General features: G+C 68.9%; 4 protein-coding genes across 6 annotated transcripts; 2 read left to right on the top strand and 2 right to left on the bottom strand.

Annotated features, from left to right (window-relative positions):
• Positions 1 to 825: 825 nt before the first annotated feature.
• Positions 826 to 3475, bottom strand: C4H2orf81 (chromosome 4 C2orf81 homolog). 2 transcript variants are annotated; one of them, XM_053975556.1, is made up of 5 exons: positions 3370 to 3475; positions 2407 to 2631; positions 2125 to 2313; positions 1953 to 2036; positions 826 to 1746 (listed from the first exon to the last, which is right to left on the bottom strand). In XM_053975556.1, exons 1-5 carry the CDS (start codon positions 3406 to 3408, stop codon positions 841 to 843), a joined length of 1443 nt encoding a protein of 480 aa, XP_053831531.1. In that variant the 5' UTR covers positions 3409 to 3475; the 3' UTR covers positions 826 to 840. The 2 variants fall into 2 exon arrangements, with proteins under 2 accessions (XP_053831531.1, XP_053831530.1); XM_053975555.1 differs by having other exon boundaries at positions 826 to 1800; positions 3370 to 3474.
• WDR54 (WD repeat domain 54) lies at positions 3389 to 10265 on the top strand. The gene is made up of 10 exons (XM_053975563.1): positions 3389 to 3487; positions 4882 to 5089; positions 6299 to 6361; positions 6452 to 6518; positions 7376 to 7432; positions 7504 to 7631; positions 8382 to 8482; positions 8563 to 8725; positions 9516 to 9590; positions 9727 to 10265. Exons 1-10 carry the CDS (start codon positions 3465 to 3467, stop codon positions 9856 to 9858), a joined length of 1017 nt encoding a protein of 338 aa, XP_053831538.1. The 5' UTR covers positions 3389 to 3464; the 3' UTR covers positions 9859 to 10265.
• Positions 10266 to 11171: 906 nt separating this feature from the next.
• Positions 11172 to 17217, bottom strand: LOC128806171 (rho-related BTB domain-containing protein 2-like). Of its 2 annotated transcripts, XM_053975550.1 has the most exons (9): positions 16950 to 17217; positions 16557 to 16660; positions 15024 to 15209; positions 13831 to 14636; positions 13222 to 13340; positions 12819 to 12969; positions 12508 to 12596; positions 12288 to 12393; positions 11172 to 12210 (listed from the first exon to the last, which is right to left on the bottom strand). In XM_053975550.1, the coding sequence occupies exons 1-9, from the start codon at positions 17139 to 17141 to the stop codon at positions 12041 to 12043; spliced, it is 1923 nt and encodes a 640-aa protein (XP_053831525.1). In that variant the 5' UTR covers positions 17142 to 17217; the 3' UTR covers positions 11172 to 12040. The 2 variants fall into 2 exon arrangements, with proteins under 2 accessions (XP_053831525.1, XP_053831526.1); XM_053975551.1 differs by lacking the exon at positions 12288 to 12393 and having other exon boundaries at positions 12065 to 12210.
• Positions 17218 to 19076: 1859 nt separating this feature from the next.
• Positions 19077 to 25455, top strand: LOC128806170 (drebrin-like). Its single transcript, XM_053975548.1, is given in 14 exon segments — positions 19077 to 19218; positions 20530 to 20582; positions 20666 to 20778; positions 20855 to 20929; positions 21368 to 21502; positions 21645 to 21722; positions 22215 to 22366; positions 22570 to 22624; positions 23121 to 23195; positions 23283 to 23391; positions 23467 to 24296; positions 24298 to 24525; positions 24909 to 24954; positions 25064 to 25455. Coding segments are annotated over 14 exon segments (2136 nt in total). The 5' UTR covers positions 19077 to 19132; the 3' UTR covers positions 25165 to 25455.
• The last annotated feature ends 30 nt before the right edge of the window (positions 25456 to 25485 follow it).

The following is a 25485-nucleotide window of genomic DNA, read 5'->3' as shown; positions in this document are numbered from 1 at the left end:
TGAGTAACACGGGAGGAATTGCACCGGCGCAAAAAATGGGGTCACAAATAGGATGGGTGATTTTGGGCTGTCCTGTTTTGTAGGGCCGCCAGAGCGGACCCTCGGCGAGAGCTGAATTAAGACCCGAGCGCGCGCCACGGTGAAACCACTCTCACGCTAATTAGGAACTGAGAGCCACGCCCAATCTATCATCTTCTGCTAATGAGGAACCGAAATCCACGCCTGAGGCCTCACCCGGTGCGGAAAAGCAACTGAAAACCACGCCGGCTATCGCATCTCATGTTAATGAGCTCAAACCACGCCCACTCATCATATGCTAATGAGGGTCTCTATAAACGCAACTCGGGGGCCGTGTGTGTCGCACCGCTGTCCTCGGTGCCACCTCAGTGTCCCCGGTGCCACTCCAGGGCTGCTGGCCCGCGCCACTTCGGACTCCCTGCAACGCCGGGGCGGCTACAGGAGGGGCGATGCCCCCCCCCAAAGTCCCCTTCGGGCAGTGCGGGGACACTCGGACACTCCGGGGTTGGAGCATGGCCATGTGGGAGCAAGGACCTTCAGGAGTGGCCCAGCGGGCGGGGACGGTCCCAGCGAGGGACCCCGAGCTGCGCCCGGAGCTCCCGGGAAGGCAGACGAGGCTCCGGGCAGCCTCTGCCCGCCCCGTCCCGTCCCCGTTCCCCCGGACGCGTGTCACCCCGTCACCTCCCTCTTTTTCCTCATTTGGGGACAAAGGTGATGCGGGGACCAGCCACGCGTGGGTCGGGGCGCTGGTGGCACCATGGGCGCAGCGCCCGGTGCTCCCGACCCGGCTCCGGTGGCACCGCCGGGTCCGCAAAACTCATTTTAGTGTTTTTTATTGACTTCTGCTCTTTTCAGCAGCGCTGGCGAAGAGCCCCGAGCTCCGAGAGCGTCGTACAGTGCCATGCCCGGTGCCAGCCGGGGCACCGGCGAGACACGGGGCGACAGGGGTCTCCCCGGAGCCGGGAGAGCTCCCGGGAGGAGCAGCCCCGGGAGCTGCCGCGTTCCCAGCGCCTTTTCCAGCTCCTCCTCTGATTCTCCGTACTCTGAGAGCCGGCACGCCGGGTAGGGCAGGATGGGCTTCAGATCCTTCTCCGCCCTCCTCAACGCCTCGTCCCCCTGCTCGTCCCCGCCATGCCCCGCCGGGGCCGGCCCGCGCCGCTCGCTGCCGCCCCAGCGCACGGTGACACCGGGAGCCAGGCGAACCGAGGCCAGCCAGGGGTCGCACAGCTGCAGCTCGGCCTTGGTGGCCCGCGCGGCTGCCAAGAGGACCTGCAGGGTTGCCGGCGCTAGCAACCGGGTCAGCGACCGCGCCCGCTCGGGGTCGTTGCTCACGTCCACCACCTTCACCTCGGGCAACACCCAGCGAGTGGCACCGCGGCGGACACCCAGCCTGGGCACCCCCATGTCGCGGGAGGGTCTGCGCGGCCGGATGGATGCCAGGCTGCGGCGGGAGAAGGATGACGACGGCGGCACTTGGTCGCCGTCCGCCACCGGCACCTCGCGGGACTCCGGCGGTGCCTGCGCCGCGGGTTCCGAGGGCGCGGCCGGCAGCGGAGCCGGGGGCCGGGGCGCGTCCAGCGGGACCGGCCGGGGCCGCGGGGGCCGGGAGGGTCGGCGGCCCCTCCCGGGGGCCGCGGAGAGGCGGCGACCCTTCCCGGGGGGCTGGGGAGCGATGGGCGGCTCCGGGAGGGGTGGTCCCGGCCCGGACACGATGACGGCGCCGGGAAGCTGAGCGGGAGGAGCCGCGGCTGCTGCGGAGGGGGACTGGCACGGCGGCGTCCCCTTCCCCCGCAGAACGGAGCCGGTGTGGGTGGGGGTGTCGGGGTCCCCCGTGGGGCGACCCGGGGTTGGTGACACCGGGTGTCCCACGGCCCCGGAGCCGCTGGGGCTCAGCCCGAGGGGTCTCGGGGAGGGGTGATCGGGGCACGTCTCACCTGCTCCGGGGGCACAGGGACATCCAGGGCGGGGACCTCGCCGGGACACACGAGGGGACTTTCAGCCTCGGCTGCCACGGGGACCTGGCCGGGGACAGAGGGGACCCGGTGTCGGTGACACCGCGAGTCCCGCGGCCCGGGCGGGTTCCGGAGGGGTCGGGGAACGTCTCACCTCTTCCGAGGACAGAGAGGCCTCCGCGATGGTGTCTGTCCAGGTGTCCCAGAAGGTTTGGGGCTCCTCGTCCTCCTTCCAGACTCCGTCCCGTTCGGGATCCGGGTCCCCGTCGTCCCGCACCAGGAACCGCCACTCGGCGACAAACAGGATGGCGTCCCGCGCCCGCGCCACCGTGAAGGGCACCAGCTGCGGACACAGCGCTGAGACCCCGCCCGCAACCCCCAGCCCCCCCAAAACCTCCCCAAATCTTTGGGGGTGCGGTGTGGGGGGGTCTCTCACTTGCCGAGCCACGGCCGCCAGCGTGCACTCGGTCAGGACCCGCTCCAGGAGCTCGTCCAGGATGGGCCCGACGTCCAAGGGCTCCCGGGGCAGGGACGCGGCATCCGGGGACGGGGTGGGCTGGGTTTCGAGGGACACCTTCTTGGACTGCCGGGGCTGGGCTCGGCTGGCCGTGTGTGACTTGTCCTTCTTCGATCTGGTGCCGGCCCCGAGGGGTTTCGCTTTCTGCGCGGGGACAGAGACACCCACAGCTCCCGCTGCCCCGGCGGGAGCAGCCCAGTGCGCCCCAGTACAGACCAGTACACCGCCACGCAGCCCAGCGTGGCCCCTCAGTACATCCCAGCTCATCCCAGCTCATCCCAGTACACCCCAGTGCATCTCAGTGCACTCCAGTATAGCCCAGTACCTCCCAGTACATCCCAGCCCACCTCATCATGGCTCCCCAGTATAGCCCAATACATCCCAGTATAGCCCACTGTTTCCCAGTGCATCCCAGTATAGCCCAGTACATCCCAGCCCACCCCAGCATGGCCCCCCAGCTCATCCCAGTACATCCCAGCTCATCCCAGTACACTCCAGTATAGCCCAGTACCTCCCAGTATAGCACAGTACATCCCAGCCCACCTCAGCATGGCTCCCCAGTACATCCCAGCTCATCCCAGTACATCCCAGTATAGCCCAGTCCACCCCAGCATAGCTCCCCAGCTCATCCCAGTACATCCCAGTATAGCCCAGTCCACCCCAGCATAGCTCCCCAGCTCATCCCAGTACATCCCAGCTCATCCCAGTATAGCCCAGTCTACCCCAGCAAGGCCCCCCCAGCTCATCCCATTATACCCCAGTATATCCCAGTACAGCCCAACTGCCCACATCCCCCAGCTCCTCCCGGCCAGCCCCCGCCCCCTTTGCCCCGCTTTGCCGCCTCCCAGTTCTCCCAGTCCCGCCCAGTTCTCCCAGTCCCACCTCGGCCATCCCGCCCCCTTTGGCGTCCCGGGGCTCCATGGCAACGTGACGTAATCACAGCCCGCCTTTGCGTCATCACGCCGCGACGCGTCTCCATGGCGGCGGCGGCGAGCACCGGGTGAGCGGGGAAACCGGGGGGCACTGAGGGGAAACCGGGGCACTGAGGGGAGATCGGGGCACATTGAGGGAAAACCGGGGGGCACTGAGGGAGAATGGGGGCACGGAGGGAAACCGGTGGGGGGTACTGAGGGGGAATGGGGGCACTGAGGGGGAATGGGGGCACTGAGGGGAAACCGGGGCACTGAGGGGAACCGGTGGGGGGTACTGAGGGGGAACGGGGGGCACTGAGGGGAAACCGGGGCACCGAGGGGAAACCGGGGGGCACATTGAGGGGAAACCGGGGTACTGAGGGGAAACCGGGGCACTGAGGGGAACCGGTGGGGGGTACTGAGGGGGAACGGGGGGCACTGAGGGAGAATGGGGGCACTGAGGGGAAACCGGGGCACTGAGGGGAAACCGGGGCACTGAGGGGAACCGGGGGGCACTGAGGGGGAACGGGCCTCGGGGAGGGCGGGGGTCTGGGAGGTGGGGCTGGGGTGGGGTCCCTGGCAGAGGAGCTTGGGCCGGGGATTGTGGGGGGCGCTGGGAGGGGACAGGGGTGGCTCTGCCCCCAGTCCCCGGGATCTGCCCCAGCCCCTTGGATCTGCCCCAGCCCCTTGGATCTGCCCCCAGCCCCCCGGGATCTGCCCCAGCCCCTTGGATCTGCCCCCAGCCCCCCGGGATCTGCCCCCAGCCCCCCGGGATCTGCCCCCAACCCCCCGGGATCTGCCCCCAGCCCCCGGGATCGGCCCCAGCCCCCCGGGATCTGCCCCCAGCCCCCGGGATCTGCCCCCAGCCCCTTGGATCTGCCCCCAGCCCCCGGGATCTGCCCCCAGCCCCCGGGATCTGCCCCCCGCTCCTCGGGATCTGCCCCCAGCCCCCGGGATCTGCCCCCAGTCCCCGGGATCTGCCCCCCACTCCCCGCGATCTGCCCCAGCCCCTTGGATCTGCCCCCAGCCCCTTGGATCTGCCCCCAGTCCCCGGGATCTGCCCCAGCCCCCCGGGATCTGCCCCCAGCCCCCCGGGATCTGCCCCAGCCCCTTGGATCTGCCCCCAGCCCCCGGGATCTGCCCCCAGCCCCTTGGATCTGCCCCCAGCCCCCCGGGATCTGCCCCAGCCCCTTGGATATGCCCCCAGCCCCCCGGGATCCGACCCCGCTCCTCGGGATCTGCCCCCAGCCCCCCGGGAGCTCCCCGGACCCCCTTGGAGCAGCTCCCGGCTCCCTGGATCGACCCCTCCCCGCGCGGATCCATCCCTGTCCCCCCCTTGAACCCGCCCCCATTCCCTCTCGGGACCCACCCCACACCCTCGGATCCGCTCCAACCCCCCCAAAACCTTCCCCAACCCCTTTGGATGTGCCCCCCACTCCCCCTCCGGAGCCAGCCCAGCCCCGGCTCGCTGTGCCCCGCTCAGGCCGTACCGGCGGGAGCGCAGCCTGGCCCTGCGCAGCAGCAGCTCGGCCCTGTACAACAACCTGGCCGTGCTGTGCCCTCCCGGCCGGCCCCCGGCCTTCGGGGCCGTGCACGGCGCCACCCTCAGCCTGCTGGGCAGCGAGGGGCCCCCCCGGCAGCTGCAGGCCCGGGGAGGGGGCTCTGCCCTCATCACCCCCCTGCTCACACAGGTGAGGGACGGGGAGAGCCTCGCTCCTGCTGGCAGGGGGTGGGACACGTGCCTGGCACTGAAATGGGGCGGGGGGCTTCAGCATCCTGCAGGGCCCAGAGTGTGGGGAGGGGAAGGGAGACCCCTGAGGGGTCTGTGGGAATGTGGGGGGGGGGGGGGTCTTTGAGGCCAGCAGGGACTGAGCTGTGGGAACATCGAGTGCACCTGGGGCAGGGCACTGCCCCCCGGGAGAGGGGTCTGGGGGCTCCGGGAGGAGACTGGGGAGGGGTTTGGGGGGCTCCAAGTGGGGTTTGGGGGGCTCCAGGAGAGGTTTGGGGACTCTTGTTCCAGAGCTAGGAGTTTGGGCTGCTCCAGGAGGAGATCTGGGGGCTCCAGGAGGGGTTTGAGGGGCTCCAAGAGGGGTTTGGGGGGGCTCCAGGAGGGGTTTGGGGGGCTCCAGGAGGGGTTTGGGGACTCTTGTTCCAGAGGTAGGAGTTTGGGCTGCTCCAGGAGGAGATTTGGGGGCTCCAGGAGGGGTTTGAGGGGCTCCAGGAGGGGTTTGGGGACTCCTGTTCTAGGGGTAGGAGTTTGGGGTGCTTCGGGAGATTTGGGGGCTCCAGGAGGGGTTTGGGGACTCTTGTTCCAGAGGTAGGAGTTTGGGGTGCTTCGGGAGGAGATTTGGGGGCTTGTGTTTCAGGACGAGGGTTTGGGGGGACTCCAGGAGGGGATTGGGGGGCTCCTGTTCCAGGAGAAAATTTGGGAGCTCTTTTTCCAAGAGGAGGGGTTTTGGGGGCTCCTGTTCCAGGGGTAGGAGTTTGGGGGGCTCCAGGAGGGGATTGGGGTGCTCTTGTTCCAGGAGGAGGGGTTTGGGGGGCTCCAGGAGGAGATTGGGGTGCTCTTGTTCCAGGGGCAGGAGTTTGGGGGGCTCCAGGAGGAGATTTGGGGGCTCCAGGAGGAGATTGGGGTGCTCTTGTTTCAGGAGGAAGGGTTTGGAGGGCTCCAGGAGGACATGGGGGGATTCTCATTCCCGGAGGAGATTTGGGAGTTCCTGATCCAGGAGGAGATTTGGGACCTCCTGTTCCAGGGCTAAGAGTTCGGCAGACTCCACAGGGAGGGTTTGAGAGGCTTCAGGAAGGGGTTTGGGGGGTTCTCCAGGGGAAGACCCACAGGAGGTGGGCTTGGAGGGAGGTTTTGGGGGCGTCCCGCAGCGTCCCCGCCCTGTCCCTCGCAGGCCGCGTGGTGCGAGCTCCCGTCGCGGGTGCTGCTGGTGCTCACATCCCAGCGCGGGGTCCAGGTGAGGCCTGGGGGGGGGGATGGGATGTGGCGGGTCCTGGGGGGTCCCCCTGTCACCCCCAGAGCGTCCCAGCCCGTCCCTCCTTGGCAGATGTACGAGGCTGACGGCTCCACCATGGTGTTCTGGCACGCGCTGGACGTCCCGGAGCTCCCGGCAGGTGAACCCCTCCCAGTCCCCCCAGCACTGCCCCGTGTGTCCCCAAGTGCCACAGGCACAGGGCTGGGAGATCCCCCAAAGGGATGGGGACTCCACCCCTGCCAGGGGTGGGAATTCCAGCCTTTTCCAGGAAGGAATTTTGCCAATATCCAAGCTCAACCTCCCCTGGCACAGCTTGGGGTTGTTCCCTCTCATCCTGTCCCTTGTCCCCTGGCATAGTAGAGGTCTTCACTGGGTAATAATTAGCATTGATTTTATGATTGTAGGAGGTTGATTAATTGTTTTATTGCATTATACTGTATTACACTTCAAGAGACAGTGTGATACAGTCTTTGAAAAACCTAAACACTGTCACTAGTATCTAATTAAGAAATCACTTTTTGGTAACCAAATCTCTATAGCACATTCCACGTGTGCACAACGTGTGCAGCAAGTGAAGATTTGTTAAGTGAAGATTTGTTAATTGATTTGTTTATCAGTTCTTTGATAAGAATTACTTCTCATTCTTTTCTCTGAGCTTTCTCACAGCTTCCCAGGAAAATCCTGGGAAAGCTCTGTGTCTGTTCAGAGGATATGTGATTACCACACCCTCCTGTCAGGGAGTTGTGCAGAGCCACAAGATCCCCGTTTGTCCAAACCCCTCTGTCAAACTTTAAAAATTTTCTACAAATCCATTTCCCACACCCCTTGATGCCCCTTTTCTCCAGGCTGAGCCCCTTCCCCAGCTCCTGCACACCAACTCCTCAATATCTCCATGTGACAGACCCAAACCTGTGCCAGGACTGGGGTGTGACCCCCCAGTTCCTGTCCCAGAGATCGCTCCCTGCCCGGGAGTGACACAAACCCGTTCCCTTCCAGCACATTCCGTGTTCGCCCGAGGCATCGCCGCGGCCGGCGGCCGCTTCATCTGCGTGGGTGAGCCCAGGGCGTGGGCAGGGTGCTGGCCCTGGGGTGGCCCAGCCCTGCTGACCCCCCTGACCCCACAGGGACGTCCTTTGGGGCCGTGCTGGTGTTTGATGTCCCCCCGAAAGGGACCAACGTGACGCTGAGCGAGGTCCTGGAGCAGCACCGGGATCCCATCACCGACATCGCGGCCGAGCAGGGCCAGGCCCCGGTATGGGGGGAGAGGGAGACCCTAAATCTCATCGGTCCCGTGGGCAGGGACACCTTCCACCATCCCTGGTGGCTCCAACCTGGCCTTGGACACTTCCAGGGATCCTGGGGCAGCCTCAGCTTCTCTGGGCAGCCTGTGCCAGGGCCTCACAGGGAGGGATTCCTTCCCAAAATCCCACCCAAATCTCCCCTTCTCCAGTGGGAAACCATTCCGTGTGTCCTGTCACGCCATCCTTTGTCCCAAATTCTCTCCTGGAACCTCCTCAGGCACTGGAAGCTCACGGGGCAGGTCCCTGCAGACTCACCAGCCAGTTTCCTCCCACTCAGCACTTTCCCTGATGAGTCACTGAACTTTCCTTGCTTTGGGATCCCCAAGGAATTCATCCCCCAGATCCCATTCCCGAGCTGCTGTGTCACCCTGGGGACATGGAGCTGTTGTGTCACCTCCCACTGCCGCCTGTCCCCTCACACGCCACCCTGGGCTTTGCTCCGAGGGTTCCCTGGGCTGCACTGGGACATTCCCAGGGCCGGGAGGAGCTGGGAATCCTCACGGAGGGAGGGGTGCCCTGATCCTTCCTCGAAATCCACCCTGGCGTGGCAGCGTGGGCAGAGACGAGTTCCAACGGAGCCGCTCTGGCCGGGACCCGTCAGCATTTCAGGAGCTGTCCCAGCTTGTCCTGGTGCCCGTGGGACAGTGCCATCCCAGAGCTGGGGACAGTGCCCGGTGCCCCTGAGCCATCTCTCCCCACAGGACGGGGCTGGGGACCTGGTGACAGCCGATGACTCCGGGACCCTCTGCCTCTGGAGCAGCGGGGAGGAGTTCACCCTGCTCGGGAAGATCCCGGGATCTGGGTGAGCCCCGGGGATCCCTCGGGGTGTTGGACACGAGGGAGGGACACCCCTGAGGTGGTGACACGTGGCCCCGTGTCCAGCTGCACCTGCTCCTCGGTGGCGCTGTGGAACGGGATCGTGGCTGCGGGCTATGGGAACGGGCAGATCCGGCTGTGGGAAGCGGGGTCGGGGCGGATCCGTGCCCAGGTGAGCGCCCACGCCCGCTGGATCTACGCGCTCGACCTGGCACCGCTCACCGGCAAGGTACGGAGGGGACAGGGGTCACACCTGGTGTCACACCTGGAATCACACCTGGCATCCTGCCCAATATCCCACCCCGACATCCACCTGGTATTCCAACCTTAAATCCCAACCTGGCATTTCATCCTGACATCCTACCTGGCATTCCAACCTGAAATCCCAACCTGGCACTCCAACCTGAAATCCCAACCTGAAATCCCAACCTGGCATTTCATCCTGACATCCTACCTGGCATTCCAACCTGAAATCCCAACCTGGCATTTCATCCTGACATTCTACCTGGCATTCCAACCTGAAATCCCAACCTGGCATTCCAACCTGAAATCCCAACCTGCATCTCACCCCAACATCCACCTGGCATTCCAATCTGAAATTCTAACCTGGCACTCCAATCTGAAATCCCAACCTGGCATTCCAACCTGAAATCCCAACCTGGCATTCCAACCTGAAATCCCAACCTGCATCTCACCCCAACATCCACCTGGCATTCCCACCTGAAATCCCAGCCTGGCACTCCAACCTGAAATCCCAACCTGGCATCCCACCCCAACATCCACCTGCATTCCAACCTGAAATGCCAACCTGACATCCCAACCTGAAATCCCAACCTGCATCCCGCCCCGACATCCCACCTGGCACTCCAACCTGAAATCCCAACCTGGCATCCCCACCCCAGTATCCCACCTGGCATTCCAACTGAAATCCCACCCCGATATCCCACCCCAGTGTCCCATCCTGCCAATGGCACTGCCACCTCCATGGTGTCCCCACGCTCCCTCCTCTCCCCTCGCAGCTGCTGTCGGGTGCAGAGGATTCCTTTGTCCACGTCTGGAAGCTCAGCAGGAACCCGGACACCGACGACATCGAGGTGAGTCCGGGCTTGGGGCACGGACACGGGACTTGGAGCCACGGCTGCTCCACGGGGACTGGGGACGAGGGACAGGGGTGTGACCCTCGGAGCTGTGGAAATCCTGGAATTGCGTCTGGAGCCGCTCCCACCGCAGGTGCAGCACTGCCACGCCGAGTGCGTGACGGACACGCAGGTTTGCGGCGCCCGCTTCTGTGACCCCGCCGGGGACACCTTCGCTGTCACCGGCTACGACCTGAGCGAGATCCTCTGCTACGGCCCCGCCTGAGCCGGGGCTGCCGGCGATATCGGCAGCACCGGGAACGCCGGCACGCCCCGGCAGCGCGGCCGTGGCTGGGGGGCGAGCACAGACCCCCCTGCAGCTCCGTGGGGATGTGTGGGGAGAGCCCGGCCAGGATCCCCCACCCTGCCCGAAGCCCTCCCGAGGGCTGGGAGCTGCTCCAGGCTCCAGCATCCCCCAGGGGATCCTCCCATGGCTGCCACCGGCTCCGGGATCCTCCCGTGGCTCCCACCCTTCCCGGAGGGTGGCGTGGCTGGGAACAGGCCCGGCTCAGACGGGAGGATCCCGGGAAACCTGTGCTACCTGCTGCTCCGGCCGGGAGAGCCCCGAGCCCAGCCCAGCGTCCCAGGGTGCAGCATCTGCCAGCCACGGCTACTGGGGAGGGAAAAAAAGGGGGGGAGGGAGGCCAGGGGGACATGAGGGACCTGGGGGATCCTGCATCCCAAATCCCCATGGGATGCTGCAGTCCCATGGCCACTGACCAGATGTTCAAGGCCCCAGCTGTGCTCCGAGGCTGGAAACGGCAGCAGCAGCTGCAGCGGGACCCCAGGGACGTCCCCGGGTCCTCTCCAGCCCCCCCTGACTGTCCCTGACCACCCCCCCCCCCATGGGAGCCGAGGTGACCCCAGGCTCTGCTCCCAGGGCCCTGCGAGGGGGGAATGGGGGGCCCAGCCTGGGACAGGCCCTGAGGTGGGGGAACCCCCCCACCCCACCCCTCCTGCCGTGCATCTCCCCCACCCACAAATGACCCCCCCCAACCCTGTATGTCCCACTCGTGTCCCCCCCAGTGTGTGGGTCAGGTCGCCCCACATCTGTTCCCCACCCCCATGTGCTCTGAACCCCCCCCCCACAATAAATACACCCCAGTGAAGCCCCCCCGCGTCACTCCTTCCTGGGGGGGGGCTCGCCTGTTGGGGGGCACAGCAGGGTCGGGGGGGCACAGCTCCGTTACAAAAAGCTTTATTAAAGGTTAAAACAGCCGCTGCTGAGGTGGGGGGGGCCCCGCTCCGGGCCGGGTGGGGCCGCTGTGCTCCTGGGGTAAAAAAGTTTAAAAACGGTTGTGCAGTTCAGCCCGGGGGCGGGGACGGTGCTCCCCCCCCCTCATTCCGGGGTGGGGACACATCCCGGGCACAGCGACAATGCCACGCCGCCGGGACAGGGACAATGATCCCCCCCGGGACACAGCCCGGGGCCGGGGGCCCGTCCAAGGCACAGAGATGAGCCGGGGGCTCTCGCAGCCACACAAGCACCCAGGGACCCCCCCCCTCCCCGCGCCCACCCCCCACCCACCCCGCCCCGCTCACAGCTTGGCCCCCCCCGCCCCACGGTGGCGGAGGGGAGAAAATACAGCACCAGAGAGCCCTACGGGGGTGGGGACCCCCCAGAAAAGAAAGGGGGGAGCGGCAGAGCCCCCGCTCCCTGCGCACCCCCAGCCCCAAATACTGCTCGATCAGAGGTAGCACCAGCGTTGGCCGTGGCGGGGGGGCCCTGCCGGGGGGAGGGGGCTCAGCACGGCCCCCCTCCCACCGGGGAAAGGCACGGTGGGACCGGGGGGGCTGCGACCCGGCAGAGCCTGTAAACAGCCAGGGTGGGGGGGTAAACAAGCCCTTGGAGGACCCCCACCCTGGCCAAGCCCCCTGGTTCAGTGGTGGGGGGGTCCCAGGGCTGAGAGCCACAGCCCTGGGTGGGGGTCCCAGGGTCCGACCCCTCTGTTCAGTGTGGGATCTCTGGAGCTGAGGGCGGGGGTCCTGAGCCTGAGCCCCTCAGCCCAGCACAGGGACCCCCAGCCCTGCGTGGGAGCCCTGGGCCCAAGCCCCCCACTCCACACAGGGACCCCCAGCCCAGCTGAGCCCCCCCCAGCCCTTTATAAAAGCCCCAGGCCCAAGCCCCTCACTCCACACGGGGACCCCCAGCCCAGCTGAGCCCCCCAGTCAAATGTGGGGTCCCGGCGCCTGAGCCCCCAGCCCAGCACAGGGAACCCCAACCCGAAGCCCCCCACTCACCACAGGGACCCCCAGCCCAGCTGAGCCCCCCAACCCTACACTTGGGTTCAGTGCAGGGATCCCGGGGGATCGGGATCTCGGGGCCGAACTCCCTGCTCAGCACAGGGGCTCCCAGCCCTCCCGAGCCCCCCAGCCCCACGCGGGGGTCCCCTCCCCGAGCCCCCCGCTCAGGACACGGGGGGCGAGGGCCTCCAGAAGCACCACTTGCTGCGGGGGTGCTGCTTGCGCTGCAGCTGCTCCTCGCGCTCCCGCTCCTTCTTGGAGCGCAGGTACAGATCCTCCTCCTTCAGGTACCACACCGGGGGCCAGCGGTGCCGCTCGAAGTGCGCCTGGTTCTCTGCGGGGACATCGCGGGGCTCAGGGCACGGCGGGGGACCCCCTCCCCGCGCCCCCCGCCCCGCGCCCACCCCGTACCTGGGGACATGAACTTCATCTCGCGGGGGAAGCGGCGGCACACGCGGTTGTAGTTGGTGCAGATGTAGTGCAGGCACCACGCGGCCAGTTGCCGGGCGTTGTGGAACTGGGCGGGGGGGGGGGGGGGAGGATTTTGGGGGGTCACCCCATCACCTCGGAGTCTCTGTGCCCGCCCCCCCGCTCCTCCCGGGGGTCTCCGTGCCCTCCAGCCCCCCCATACCTGCGTCATCTCCAGGTAGATGATGACCTGCTCGTCGATCTCCACGCGCTGCATGAAGGCTCGGAGCAGCTCGTCCACGGCGTATTGCTCTGGGAGAGGGGGGAAATGGGGGCTCGGGGCGGGGGTCACACACCGGGGACGTGCCCCCCCCCCCCCGGGGCCAGCCCGCGCTTACATAAGGACAGCGAATGACACACGGGGACGATCGATCCGTCCCCGCGGCACCAGCAGGGTATTGGCAGGTGACGTCAGGGGCCGCGGGAGGGTGCGGGGGGATACCGGGGGGGGTGCGGGGAGCGGGGGGGGCTCACCGGTGAGCGCCTGCAGCCGCGGCAGGCACAGCCGGTCCGTGAGGATGAGCAGCTCCATGGCGTCCAGGTCGGGCGTGGGGGTGAAGACCCCCGTGTAGAGGAAGTCGAGGACGGCGCGGAGGCAGGCGCAGTTGGTGCCGGGCAGGGACACCTGTGGGGTCGGGGGGTTTGGGGGGAGCTCAGAGCCACCCCCAAAGGGGGCTGGGGGAAAGGGGGACCCTCCTGGCAGTGCCTGAGCTGGCACAGCCCTGGAATAGCCCCCACAAGCCAGCACAGCTCCCAGCTTTCTCCTCTGCAAGAGGGAAGTAGGACACACGTGTCCCTGCGCCAGGGGGTCTGAGCAGCCCCCCGACCCCAACCAAAGATGCCCACCCTGCCCCACAGGTGCCCTCCTGGCCCCCACCTCGCTGGCGTAGCTCTCGCGGAAGCCCCCTCGGAACATGGCCCTCATCCAGTCGCAGCCGGCGATGAGCAGCGGCTTGTGCGCCGGCACCGCCCCGTCATCCACGTGGAACACCACGTCTGGGGACAGGGGGACAGCTCAGGGGGGGACAGCCACCCCTCAGATACTCCTCGTCCTCCCCAGCCCAGAGGCAGCCACTCCTTGGACACAGCAGAGCAGGGACAGCCACCCCTTGAGCACCACTGCCTTGGGGACAAAAATCCCTTGGACGCCCCTTTCATGGGGACACCACTGCCTTGGGGACAAGAATCCTTTGGACGCCCCTTCCATGGGGACACTACTGCCTTGGGGACAACCACCCCTTGGACACCCCTTCCATGGGGACACCACTGCCTGGGCCAGCACAGCCCAGAACTGCCACTCCAGCCCAGCAGCACCTCCGTGACTGACCGGGACAGGACCCCAGACTCCAAAGACCTCAGCAGTGGGAGAGGTTCAGGTTGCCCATTACCCTGTCACCACACTGGCACCACGAGAAGGGGGACACCATCTGGAGGCGACAGCGGTGACCCTCCTGTCCCCACAGCCCCCCATCCCTGCCCCCTATACCTGCGAAGACGCCCTTGGCCAGGCACTCCTTGACGCGGTTGGCGCGGCGCACGTGGAAGGCCTTGGTGATCTCCTGGTTCATGAAGCTCTCCTGGTTGAGCTCGTTGGCCACCATCATGCGCAGGTCGAACACCTCCAGCAGCTCGGCCACGGCGCCCACCTGGCGCAGGTCGCCGTGGGGCCGCTCCAGCTGGCCCGTGTACAAATATTCCAGCACGGCGCGGAGCGGCTCCGGCCGCACGCCCCGGTCCATGGCCACCACCGCCATCCGCCGCTCCCGCCCCGCCACCGGGTCGGCCACCGGCTCCCAGCGCAGGCTCAGGAAGCCGCGGCCCCACGATGACAGGTCACGGGTCCCCCCGTCCCCTTCGCCGAGGGTCCCGGGCGGCGCCTCCAGCGTGAAGAGGTCGTAGAAGCGCGAGCAGGCGGTGGCCAGGTAGACGCGGTGGGCGAAGACGCGGTGGCCGCCCTGCAGCTGGAAGACGACGTCGGCGCAGAGCGGGGCTTGGAACAGCGCGGCCGGGCCCCCCCCGAGGCCAGGGGGGGCGTCGGGCACCTGGATGAGGGGCGGGGGGGGCTTGGGGGGCAGGAAGGGCGCCTGCAGCAGCGGGCGCTGCATCTTGCGCAGGTGGGACTTCCAGAACTGCAGGTGGCGGCGGGACACGAGCGCGGCGCGGATGGCGTTGTCGAACACGTCCTTGACCCCGAACTGGGCCACCACGCTGGTCTCGTAGTATGGCACCCCCAGCTCCTGGGCCACCTCGTGCCCCCGCTCCGGTGGCAGGATGTCCGAGGGCTTGATGGGCCTGGGGGGGGCATGGACAGGGCGGGGGGCTGAGGGGGTGTCCAGGGCAGCCCCTCCTCATTCCAAGCATGGAAAGTCTCATCGCCATCCCAGGGAGTGCTGGGAGGGTGGCCCCTCATTGTGGGGGTGCCTGGAGGGGAGGCCCCAACACAGGAGCGTTGAGCAGGGCAGAGGTTCCACCCCACAAGTGCTGTCAGAAGACCCTGACCCACGGGGGGGCCCCATCCCGTGGGGAAATGACACACCCTAACATGGTGGTGGCAAAACTGGGGGTCCCCATGGGAGCACAGGGAAGGGTCCCCATTTCAATGGGACTGGGGTGATGACACACTGAGGTGTCCGTGTCCCTGTGGGGCTGGAGGGGGGGGGTGACACTTTGGGGGCTCACTTGGCCAGCGGCCGGCGCGCGCGGTTGACGGCGTCCAGGTCGGCGTAGCGCAGGTCCAGCTGGCAGCCCACCAGCACGATGGGGGTGCGGGGGCAGAAGTGCTTGATCTCGGGGTACCACATGGTCTTCACGTGCCGCAGCGAGTTGGGGTTCGCCAGCGAGAAGCAGAGCACCACCACGTCCGACCTGCGGCGAGCAGCGGCAGCGGGAGGGCAGCGCTGGCCCGGCGCCACCCGCGGCCACTCAGCGTCCCCAAACACGCCCTGCTCAGGCGGCACCCCGCTCCCAGCCCCGCCCCAGGTCACTGCCCCCAGCCTGGGACCCCCCCCCAGGAGGCTCAGGACCCCCTGAGAGCCCCCACAACCACGGGGATCCCACAGATCCCCGGCAGCCACACGACCCCCTGGGAACTCCATGGCCTCTGGGAGCGCCGTGACAGGGACAGGAGGGACCCGACGGGACCTGGCTTCGGGTCAGCACCGCCGGCCAAGTCACGGGTCGGCACCGTGGCGGTCCCAGCCCCTGAGCACCCATGGGGGGGGGGTCCCACGGGGGGTGCTTGGGTGGGTGCCAGCCCCCGGCACCAGGGCCAGACCACGCCTGCTGTCCCCGGTTCCTCCCCCGCGCCCGCCGTGGGGCGGCCACTGCCATCCCAGCCCTGGCTCCGGGGGTATAAGGTGCCAGGGGACATGCGGGGAGGGCTGCCAGGCGACACGGAGTGGGTGCCAGTACCCCCAAGTCCCCGGAGCAGCCGCGTGGCCCCGGGCCCGGGTTGTTTTTAGTCCGTGCCGGGACGGGACGTGACCGGGAGGCGCCGCTGGAGCCGGGCCCGTGTCCCAGACCAAGATAGCCGCCACCGGCCCCCCTGGGGCCCCCGGCCAGCCGCGGGGCCACCGCGAGCCATGGCGACACGGCCTCCCCAGCCCTCCCAGTCCCGGGGGGCTCCCCACCCGCGGAGCCCCCGCCGTGCCGCGGGGAGATTAGCGGTGCCGCGGGGCTGGCGCGGGGCGGCGGCGATAAGAGCCCGGACGTGCCAGCGGCCACGGGGACCCGCTGTTTACAACCGGGGGGCCACGGGACTTCTTGGGGGGGGGGTCTCTCCTGCGGCCAGCCCAGCGCCCCCCGGAATGATTCCCGCACCACAAGAGCCGCCCTGGAGCCGCCCCCCACCCACAGCTCCGGAGGGGCCGTGAGCAGCCGGTCTCTGCTCGGGGCGGGGGCTTCGGGGGGGTACAGTGTTGGGGTCACGGTGCCCCCAAAGCTGTCCCCGGAGGGGGATGGGGGCAGTCCCGCCCCTCCCCGAGGGTTTGGGGTGGCAGAGCTGCTCCCTGGGCGCTGGCAGGAGCCCAAGGGGCTCCTTTGGCTCTGCGCATCCCGGGATGGGCAGGGCTTGCGCTCGGGGTGCCGGGGGTGGGGGCTGGGCTGCCGGTGACAGGAGCTGGGGTGGCGGAGGGGGTCTCGGGGGTGCCGGTGGCGGGGGGTCAGGGTGGTGGTGGTAGGGGGCGGGGTTCCGGTGGCGGGTCGCGGTCCCACCTGCCATAAGCGAAGCGCCGGTCTTTGTGGTGGTCCCCAAAGGTGTCCCAGAGGCGCAGGGAGACGCTGACCTCGTCCACCACATCCCGGGAGCGCTCCAGCACCTGTCGGCACCGGGAACGGCACCGGGAACGGCACCATCACCGACTGCCCTGCCCGGAACCACCGGGACCACCCCGGTGTGCCCCCGCTACCCCCTCCCTCTTCCCCTCTCGGTGTCCCTTGCGGTACCGGCTGCTCCCAGGTGCTCGGTACCCCGCGTTGTTCCCTCCCCCCGCCCCGGTGCCCCTCAGTGCCCGGCGATGCCCGGTGCCCGGCGTCCCCCGGTAACGCCCCTCCCGCTGTTCTCCCGCTCGGTGTCCGGCCGTGCCCGGCGGTGTCCCCGGCCCTCACCTCCTGGCAGACGCGGTACTGGTCGATGGCCCACACGGTGGGCACGTGTGTGGCCAGCAGCCGGTACTGGCTCAGCGTGGCGTTGCAGGCGCGGGCGCAGATCAGCCGCGTCTTGCCCACGGCGTTGTCGCCCACCACGACGCACTTGATGGTCTCGACGTTGGGGCGCTCGTAGTCCACGTCGGGGTCCATGGGGGCGCGGGGGGGCCCCGGGCAGCGGAGCGGCCCCGCTCAGCGCCCCCCGCCCGGACCCGGCCCGTTACCGACCCCCGCCCCGCCCGCCCCGCCCCACCCCGCCCGCCCCGCCCCACCCCGCCGGGCAGCCAATCAGCGCGAGCCGCCGCGGCACGCCCCGCCCCGCCCCGCCAATCCCGCGCGGCACCGCCCGCCGGGCCACGCCCCCTCCGCCCCGCCCCGCCCCGCGCGCGGACAAAGGAGCGCCGCCAGGGGGCGCCGCGGGCCGCCACGTGACGGCTCAGCCCCCCCCCTCAGGGCCACGCCCACACCGCGGTCACACCCACTGGGCGGGGTCAAATGACACGCCCACTGATGGGCCACGCCCACATGGGGCGGGGGGGCGGGGGTCGCGACAGCAGCGACAGCAGCGACAGCAGCGACAGCAGGGGCACCTGTGACAGCAGCGACATCAGTGGCATCAGTGGCACCAGGGACACCAGTGGCAGTAGTGGCACACACCGGTGAAAGCGGCGAGAGCAATAACCCCAGCGGAACCAGTAAAACCAGTGACACCAGTAAAACCAGCACCACCGGTTTCACCAGCAAAAAGCAGTGACGTCACTGACAGCAGTGACAGCAATGACAGCAGGGACAGCAATGACAGCAGTGACAGCAGTGACACCAGTAAAACCAGTGACGCCGGAGGTACCAGTAAAACCAGTAAAACCAGTGGCATCAGTAAGAGCGACACCGGTAAAAAGTAACACCGGTGACACCGGCAATGCCAGTGACACCGGTAATGCCGGTGACACCGGTGACACCGGTGACCCTGGGACAGGGGGTGACAGGGCCCGCCACACACTGGGCTGGGCGTGTCGCTGGGCCCAAGATCCCATTTTCCAGCATTTTTTTCCTCCCTGGGGATTTGGGATTTTCCAGCCGCGGTGCCCAAATAAGGGAACGATGGGAGAGGCTTTGGGACAGGCGCCGTGTGGGGACGGGCCGGGCCAGACACTGGGCTGCGAATGTCCCCGAGACACCCCCGCCACCACCTTCATGGTCGAGGGCGACCCGGTGACTCCCCCAGCCCCCAAAATCCCGTTTCTTGGTGTAAAAAGGGAATGCGGGAGAGGCTCCGTGGACGGGGGAAAGGACAGGGGGGACAGTCTGGGGACCCTCATCCGAGTGTGGGATCCTGGCACCGCAGCCACATTCCAGTGCTGGACCGACCCGGGCACACGTCCCAGCGTGGGCCCCTGGGACCTGCCCCACATGCTGGTGTGACATCCGTGTCCTGGTGTGGGATCCTGGGGCTCCACACACATTCCAGAGTGCGATCCTGGAACCTGCATCCATGTCCTGAAATGGGAATCTGGCACAGCACCCTCATCCCAGTACAGCACCCTCATCCCAGTACAGCACCCTCATCCCAGTAGAGGATCCTCATCCCAGTACAGCACCCTCATCCCCGTCTGGGACCCTCATCCCAGTACAGGATCTTCATCCCAGTACAGCACCCTCATCCCAGTACAGGATCCTCATCCCAGTACAGCACCCTCATCCTGGTACAGGACCCTTATCCCGGTACGGGACCCTCATCCCAGTACAGGGACCCCCATCCCAGTACAGGATCGTCATCCCAGTACGGGTTCCCTATCCCAGTACAGGATCCTCATCCCGGTACGGGACCCTCATCCCGGTACAGGATCCTCATCCCGGTACAGGACCCTCATCCCGGTACAGGATCCTCACACCGGTACGGGACTCTGTCCCAGTGCGGGACCCAGGCCCGGTACCCGCTCGCAGCGCTCCCAGCGCTCCCAGCGCCGCCCGTCCCGTGCCGGTGCCTCCCGGCCGCTCCCGCCCCCGCCCCGCCCGGTGCCGCCCGTGGGCGGTGGAAAGTGCCGGGGGGGTGGCGGGGGAGGGAGGGGCGGGCGCAGGGCGGCGGCGGCGGCGGCCCCGGGATCGGGATCGGCCCCGGGATCGGGATCGGCCCCGGGATCGGGATGGCGGGGCCGGGGCTGGAGCGGTACCGGCTGGCGCTGCTGGCGGCGCGGGAGGACGTGGGGAACCCCCGGGCTGGGACCGACTGGTGAGAATGGGAGGGCGGGGGACACCGGGAGAGTGAACGGGAGCCGGGAATGGAGCCCGGGAACGGGGACGGAAGGGAGGACCGGGAACAGGGCACCGGGAATGAGGAACCGGCACAGGGAACCGGGAACGGAGACGGGAACGGAAGAGGGGACCGAGACTGGGAAGGGGCACTGGGACAGGCACCGGACACAGGACCGGGAACGAGAGCAGGAACAGGCACCGGCACGGGCCAGGGCGTCGGGGGCGGCCCGAGAGGCACCGTTACCGGCACCGGGAAGGGGTTCCGGGGCGCACCGGGGTCTCGGCCGGGGGGTGCCGGTCCGCGGGGGGGTCCCAGGACTGAGCCCTACGCGCCGCCGCGCTGGGAACCGGGAGTCCCAGCCGGTCTCGCCCCGTCCCGCCCGGTCCCTCTCGGTGCCGCCCGGGGCTGGGAGCGGCGCCGCCGCCCGGGGCTGGGGCAGGACGGGCCCGGGGGGGGGCGGGCTGCAGGAGCGGGGAGCACCCCGGGGTGCGGCAAGGGAGGTTCTGCCCGGCTGCACCGGGGGGCGCGGGTCCCGGGACGGTCCCGGGCTGGGGGTAGCGGGCCGGCCCCAGTTCGGTGCCGGTGCCTCGGGGCCGGAGCCGGTGTCCCCCAAAACTCCCGTCCCGGGGTGAGAGGCGACGGCACCGGGGCTCATCGGCCTCGCAGCCCCCCGGCGTCACGGGACCGCCCGTCACCGTGGCCACCGGCCGCCCGGGCATTGCCCTCTGCCCCCGGAGCGCGGCTGGACCCGCTCCAGCGCCGGCTCCTCCCGGGCGCCCGCCCGGCCGCGTGCCGGGCTCTGTCCCGCCATGTGGCGCCGCAGCCTGTCGCGACATGCCGTGACATGCGTGACGTGCCCTGCCGCGCCGCGCTCCACGCGTGCTGCCGGAGCCGTGCCCAGCCGCGTCCCGCGTGCGCCCCGAACCGGAGCCACGCGGGAACAAAGAGGGGCAGAGCCGCTGGAAATGCCCGGCGGGGGGGGCGGGAGGGTCCCGCCGGGATGGGGCCCCCTGAGCCCTCCCAGGGCCGGGCGGGGGTCCCGGCACCGCCGCACGGGGGGGGGGGGGGGGGGGGGGTCGCTGCGGGGGCCGTGCCGCTCCGGCGCTTCCCACATTCCCATTGTCCCGGGGGCGGATGCCGCCGGCGGCACTTCCATGAATTCATCCCAAGCTGGTGGCACGGGGGAGCACGGGGGGTGCCCGAGCCTGGCGGGTCCCCCACCTTATGTGACACCCGCTCTGACCCCCCCACCTTGACCCCCACCCTGACCCCCTTTCTCCCCGCCAGGGCCGTCTTTGGCTATGAGAAGCACCACGACCTCAAGCTCCTGGATTCCGGAGGTACCGGGAGCGACGCTGTTGGGGAGTATTGGGGGGGGTCCCCCGAGTTTCCCCGTACCCCCTCTGACCCCCCCTCCTTACAGCCGGGGGGGCGGATGAGCTCGCTGGAAAATTCTCTGTGGGCAGCGTCATGTACGGGCTGTGCCGGGTCCCCGATCCTGGCTCTGGCACCCCCAGGATCGTCCTTATCAGCTGGGTGAGTGCTGGGGGGCAGCTCGGGGGGACCCCCGGACGGGAACCCCCCCCGGGCTGAGCAATGGCTGCGGTGCCAGGTGGGGGAAAAAGTACCGGAATCGCAGCGGGCGGCGTGTGCCGGGCACCTGCCGGCCATCCGGAGCTTCTTCAGGGTGAGTGGGGGGCACGGAGCCCTCGGGGGGTGCTATGGGACCCCCCCACATTCTCCATTCCTACCCCCCCCCGTCCCCCCCATGCCGCCGCCCCGACCTTTGCCTGTGCCCGGGCGCATTCCTGGCGCTGCTGACTCAGCCGCCGCTTTCCCAGTGCTCCCAGTCTTGGCCGCCGTGCCGGAGCTGTGGTTGGGATCCCTGCCCCCCCCCCCAGTCCCGTCCTGATGGGGGGGTCCTGCCGCCCCCCCATTCCCCCGGAACAGCTTCCGGTGATCTGTCTGGGCCCGGGATCTGGATCCGGCCCCACATCTGGATGCAGTCCCACATCTGACACGTCCCTGGGAATTGTGCCGAGATTCCCCGGGGAGTGTGGATCCACGCGGGGGGTGGGCCGTGGGAGGGGTGACACTGTCCCATCCTGTCCCGTGCCGGTGGCAGGAGGCCACGGCCGTGATCAGCGCCCGCCGCCCCGAGGAGGTGACGGCGGAGGGGCTGCGCCGAGTGCTGGCCCAGCTGGAGCCCCCCGCCCCTCGCCCTCCCAGGAGGACCCCCCAGGACACCCCGGAGCTGGTGGTGAGTGGGGGTCTCGCTGGGCCGATGCCCCTGCGGGAATGGGGAGGGCACCTGGGGGCCGGTGGGTGCTTGCTCACTCTTCTCGGGGGTCTCTGGGCAGGGGGTGTCGGGGGTCCCACCCTGACCCCCCTGTGCTCCCCAGGGAACCAACTACCGCAAGACCAACCCGGCACTGGAGCTGCAGCGCACCCAGCGCGATTCCTTCTGGGAGCAGGCTGAGGTGAGAGGTCGGGGGGCTGGGGAAGGGCTGGGGGGTCCCCCGGTATCCTGGGGATGGGGTCACAGCTGCTGCCTCGGGGCAGAGTCCAGGGTCCCAGTGCCGAGCTTGGTGGGGGTCCCAGTCCCGGTGTGGGGTGCAGTGGGGTCCCGGTCCCAGCTGTCTGCGGGGGTCCTGTGGGGCAGTGGGGGTCCCACCGCCCATGGGGTGGGGGGGTCTCAGTCCCAGTGCCGAGCCCCGGGGGGTTCTGGTGCCAGTGCTGGTGCGGAGGTCGGTGGGGTCCCGGTCCCGGTCCTGGTGCCGAGGGCTGGGAGAGCCCCAGTGTGAAATGTGGCGGGGGTCCCAGTCCCGGTGCCGGTTCCCTGTGCCGGTGCCAACGGCAGCGGGATCCTCGTGGGATCCTAGCGCCGCTCCTGGCGCCGGAGCGGGTGGGATCCCGGTCCAGCTGCCGGTGCCGATTCCCGGTGCCGATCGCTGATCCCGGTGCGTGCGCAGCGCGAGGAGCAGCAGCGGAAGGAGCAGGAGCGGCAGCGGGAGCGGGAGCAGCGGCGGCGCTGGGAGCGGGAGCGCATGGAGGAGGAGCGGCTGCAGGCGGCCGAGCGGGAGCGGCGGCTGCAGGAGCGGGAGCGGCTCATCGAGGAGCGGCGGTGAGGGGCAGCGCTGGGCTCCGTCCCTGTGCCAGCCCCGTGTCCCCATCCCTGTCCCAGCCCCGTGTCCCCATCCCTGTCCCAGCCCCGTGTCCCCATATCCCACTGGTGTTTCCCATTTGGGTCCCATCCCGTCCCGTGTCCCATTCCCGTGTCCCACCCCTGTGACCCCCTCCGTGACGCCCCAACTCCGGTCCCCGCAGGCAGGAGCAGGCGCGGCTGGACGCGGAGGAGCGGAGGAAGGAGCAGGAGCGATGGGTGAGGAGGGAAAGGGGGCTGGAATGGGGGTCTCAGGGGATCGAGGGGCTCTGTCCTGGGAGATCCATCCCAGCAGGATCCAGGGCGTTCATCCCGGGGAGTCTGGGGAGTCCCATCCCAGGGGGGTTCAGGGGGTCCATCCCGGAGGATTCAGGGAGTTCTAGGTGTCTGTCCCGGGGGATCTGAAGGGGTTCATCCCAGGGGATCCGGGGTGTCTGTCCCGGGGGATCTGAAGGGGTTCATCCCAGGGGATCCGGGGTGTCTGTTCCGGGGGATCTGAAGGGGTTCATCCCAGGGGATCCGGGGTGTCCATCCTGCGGGATCGAGCGGGTCCCTCACAAGGAATACAGGAGATCTGTTGCAGGGGGATCCGGGGTGGGGGTCTGCCCTGGGGAGGTGGGAGGGCTCTACCCCAGGGCATCCAGGGCTCCATCCCAAGGGATCCAGGCTCCATCCTGAGGGATCCGTGATTCCCATTCGCTGCCGTGTCCCGCAGGAGCAGCAGCAGCGGGAGCAGGAGGCGGCCGAGCGGGAGCGCGGGGGTCGCACCGGGGTCAGCGGCACGGCGGCCGTGAGTGCCCGGGACCGGGTCCCTCCCTGCCCCCGGGTCACAGGGCCACCGGCTGTGCCACACGCCGCTGACCCCCCGGTCCCGCAGGAAGCCGCCATCCTGGTCTCCCAGCGCACCCAGAACCCCCGGGAATTCTTCCGGCAGCGGGAGCGCTCGGGGTCCACGTCCACATCCCCCCTGCCCGGCAGCACCCCCGGTAGGTGCCAGGGAAGGGTTGGGGGGGGCACACGGGGGGCTCTGGGGCTCCCTGCTGACCCCTCGCCCCCGCCAGGTGCCCGCCGGCCCTTCCTGCGGTACCAGCGCAGCCTGACGGAATCCGCCTTCATCTTCCGCCGGCCGGAGCCCCCCCAGACCCCCCCTCCCGCTGTTTCCAGGGGGGCACCGCCCCCCAGCCCCCGCCGGCCGCCGCCGCCTCTGCCCCCCGGCCCCGCGGGGACAGGGACACTCCAGTGTGCCACCACCGGGACCCCCGCCAGCCCCATGGGGAGGGGCACCCCTCCCTCTGCCACTCAGGGGACGCCCCCCAGCCCAGCCCGAGCAGGGTCCCCCCATGCCAGCAGTCCTGTGGGGACGGGGACCCCCCAGTGTGCCACCAGCGGCACCCCCGTCAGCCCTGTGGGGACAGGGACCCCACAATGTGGCACCCTGGGGACCCCCTCCAGCCCGGCCCGAGCAGGGTCCCCCCATGCCACCAGTCCTGTGGGGACGGGGACCCCCCAGTGTGCCACCACCGGGACTCCCCACAGCCCCTCGGGGACAGGGACCCCTCCCTCTGCCACCCCAGGGAGCCCCCCCAGCCCTGTGGTGACGGCCACCCCCCAGAGTGCCACCACTGGCACCCCCTCCAGCCCCATGGGAACGGGGACCCCTCCCTCCGCCACCCTGGGGACCCCCAGTTTTGCCACCACCAGGTCAGGGTCCCCCCCTGCCATGTCTGGGCCCCCTCCCAGCCCCCCCCGGATGGGGGTCCCCCCTGTCCCCTCTGGGCCGGGGTCTTGTGAAAGCACTTATGGGGTAGAGCCCCTCCCTCCTTCCAGCACTCCCGGCTTGGGGTCTCCCCCCAGCCCCCCCCGGGATGAGGAGGGGCCCCACCCGGACACTCCCCCCCCTCCCCAGCCCCCCAGCATGGGAATCTCTGGGGCCACTGCTTGAGGATGTCCCCAGCCCGCGGGAGGGGTCCCCAATACCCCCGGCCGGGCCCCCCCTGCACAGCCCCAGCCCCCCCCGCCCGCTGCAGGACCCCCAGGATTTGGGGCGCAATGGAATCGGGGGGCACGAGTGGGGGGGGGGCTGGGAGGCCCCCTGGGAGCCGGGACCCCCCCACGGGCAGGTACGGGAGAGGCTGGGGGGCGTTGAGGGGCTGGGGGAAATGTGGGGGGCTGGGATGGGGTTTTGGGGTATTGTGGGGCTGGGGGCGACGGGGGTCTGGGGGAAATGTGGGGGGCCGGGATGGGGTTTTGGGGTATTGTGGGGCTGGGGGCGATGGGGGGCTGGGGGAAATGTGGGGGGCCAGGATGGGGTTTTGGGGTATTGTGGGGCTGGGGGCAACATGGGTCTGGGGGAAATGTGGGGGGGCCGGGATGGGGGCTGTCCTGGGACAGGAGAGGGAATGGGGTGGGGGTCAGGATGGGAAGTGAGGTGGGGTCCCCTGGCGAGTGGGGCGGGCCCAGCTGGGGGTGCAGAGACCCCTCAGGTCCCTCCCATTTCCTGCAGGGGGACGAGCCCAGCGAGAGCCTCGTCCTGCACAAAGCCACGCCAGGTACCCCAAAAACACCCCCGTAAACCCCCCAAATTCCCCAAACTCCCCCCCCAAGACCCCCTGAACCGCCCCCAATCCCCCCCCCATCTCACCCCCGCTCTCCCCCCAGGCTTTGCGCTGCTGCTGGCCCGGGACGCCCCCCACCCACCGCTTTTGGGGGGCCCCAGCCCCCCCACCGAGGACGAGGACCTCTCCCCCCATGCTGTGTAGAGGGGGGGGGGACCTCTTTTGAGGGGGGGGGGTACCCCCTATGGCACCACAGCACCCAGGATGGACACCCCCCTCCCCCTCACCCCCCCAGCACAGCCTCCACCCCCCACTTGCACCCCAAAAGAGCAGCTTGGGGAGGGGGCAGCACCCCAAGACTCCCCCCCCGCTGGTGGCAGCACAAGATGGGAGGGCACGGACCCCCCCCCCCAACCCGGGCAGAGGGACCCCCACGCCCCCGCCCCTCCCCAAAATCACACCCAGCAGCTGTTAAATAAATTTTAATGCAAATTATTAGTGAATATTATTAACGGGGGGGGCCTG

Source organism: Vidua macroura, chromosome 4, assembly GCF_024509145.1.
Source record: "Vidua macroura isolate BioBank_ID:100142 chromosome 4, ASM2450914v1, whole genome shotgun sequence".
In the NCBI taxonomy this organism is placed as follows: Eukaryota; Metazoa; Chordata; class Aves; order Passeriformes; family Viduidae; genus Vidua; species Vidua macroura.
The sequence above is the reverse complement of the archived record's forward strand: the minus strand, read 5'-3'. Positions and strand labels throughout refer to the sequence as shown.

What these genes read in the sequence shown, in the direction of transcription:
- LOC128806171 (XM_053975550.1), bottom strand. Translation starts at nt 17,141, where the DNA reads ATGGACCCCGACGTGGACTACGAGCGCCCCAACGTCGAGACCATCAAG. An exon ending in GCGCGCCGGCCGCTGGCCAA is followed by an intron (nt 14,637 to 15,023) that starts GTGAGCCCCCAA and finishes TGCCCCCCCCAG; the next exon opens with GCCCATCAAGCCCTCGGACA. An exon ending in GCGAGAGCTACGCCAGCGAG is followed by an intron (nt 12,970 to 13,221) that starts GTGGGGGCCAGG and finishes CCGACCCCACAG; the next exon opens with GTGTCCCTGCCCGGCACCAA.
- C4H2orf81 (XM_053975555.1), bottom strand. Translation starts at nt 3,408, where the DNA reads ATGGAGCCCCGGGACGCCAAAGGGGGCGGGATGGCCGAG. An exon ending in TGGCGGCCGTGGCTCGGCAA is followed by an intron (nt 2,314 to 2,406) that starts GTGAGAGACCCC and finishes CTGTGTCCGCAG; the next exon opens with CTGGTGCCCTTCACGGTGGC. An exon ending in CCTCTCTGTCCTCGGAAGAG is followed by an intron (nt 2,037 to 2,124) that starts GTGAGACGTTCC and finishes GTCCCCGGCCAG; the next exon opens with GTCCCCGTGGCAGCCGAGGC.
- WDR54 (XM_053975563.1), top strand. Translation starts at nt 3,465, where the DNA reads ATGGCGGCGGCGGCGAGCACCGG. An exon ending in CGTCCCGGAGCTCCCGGCAG is followed by an intron (nt 6,519 to 7,375) that starts GTGAACCCCTCC and finishes GTTCCCTTCCAG; the next exon opens with CACATTCCGTGTTCGCCCGA. An exon ending in CCGAGCAGGGCCAGGCCCCG is followed by an intron (nt 7,632 to 8,381) that starts GTATGGGGGGAG and finishes CTCTCCCCACAG; the next exon opens with GACGGGGCTGGGGACCTGGT.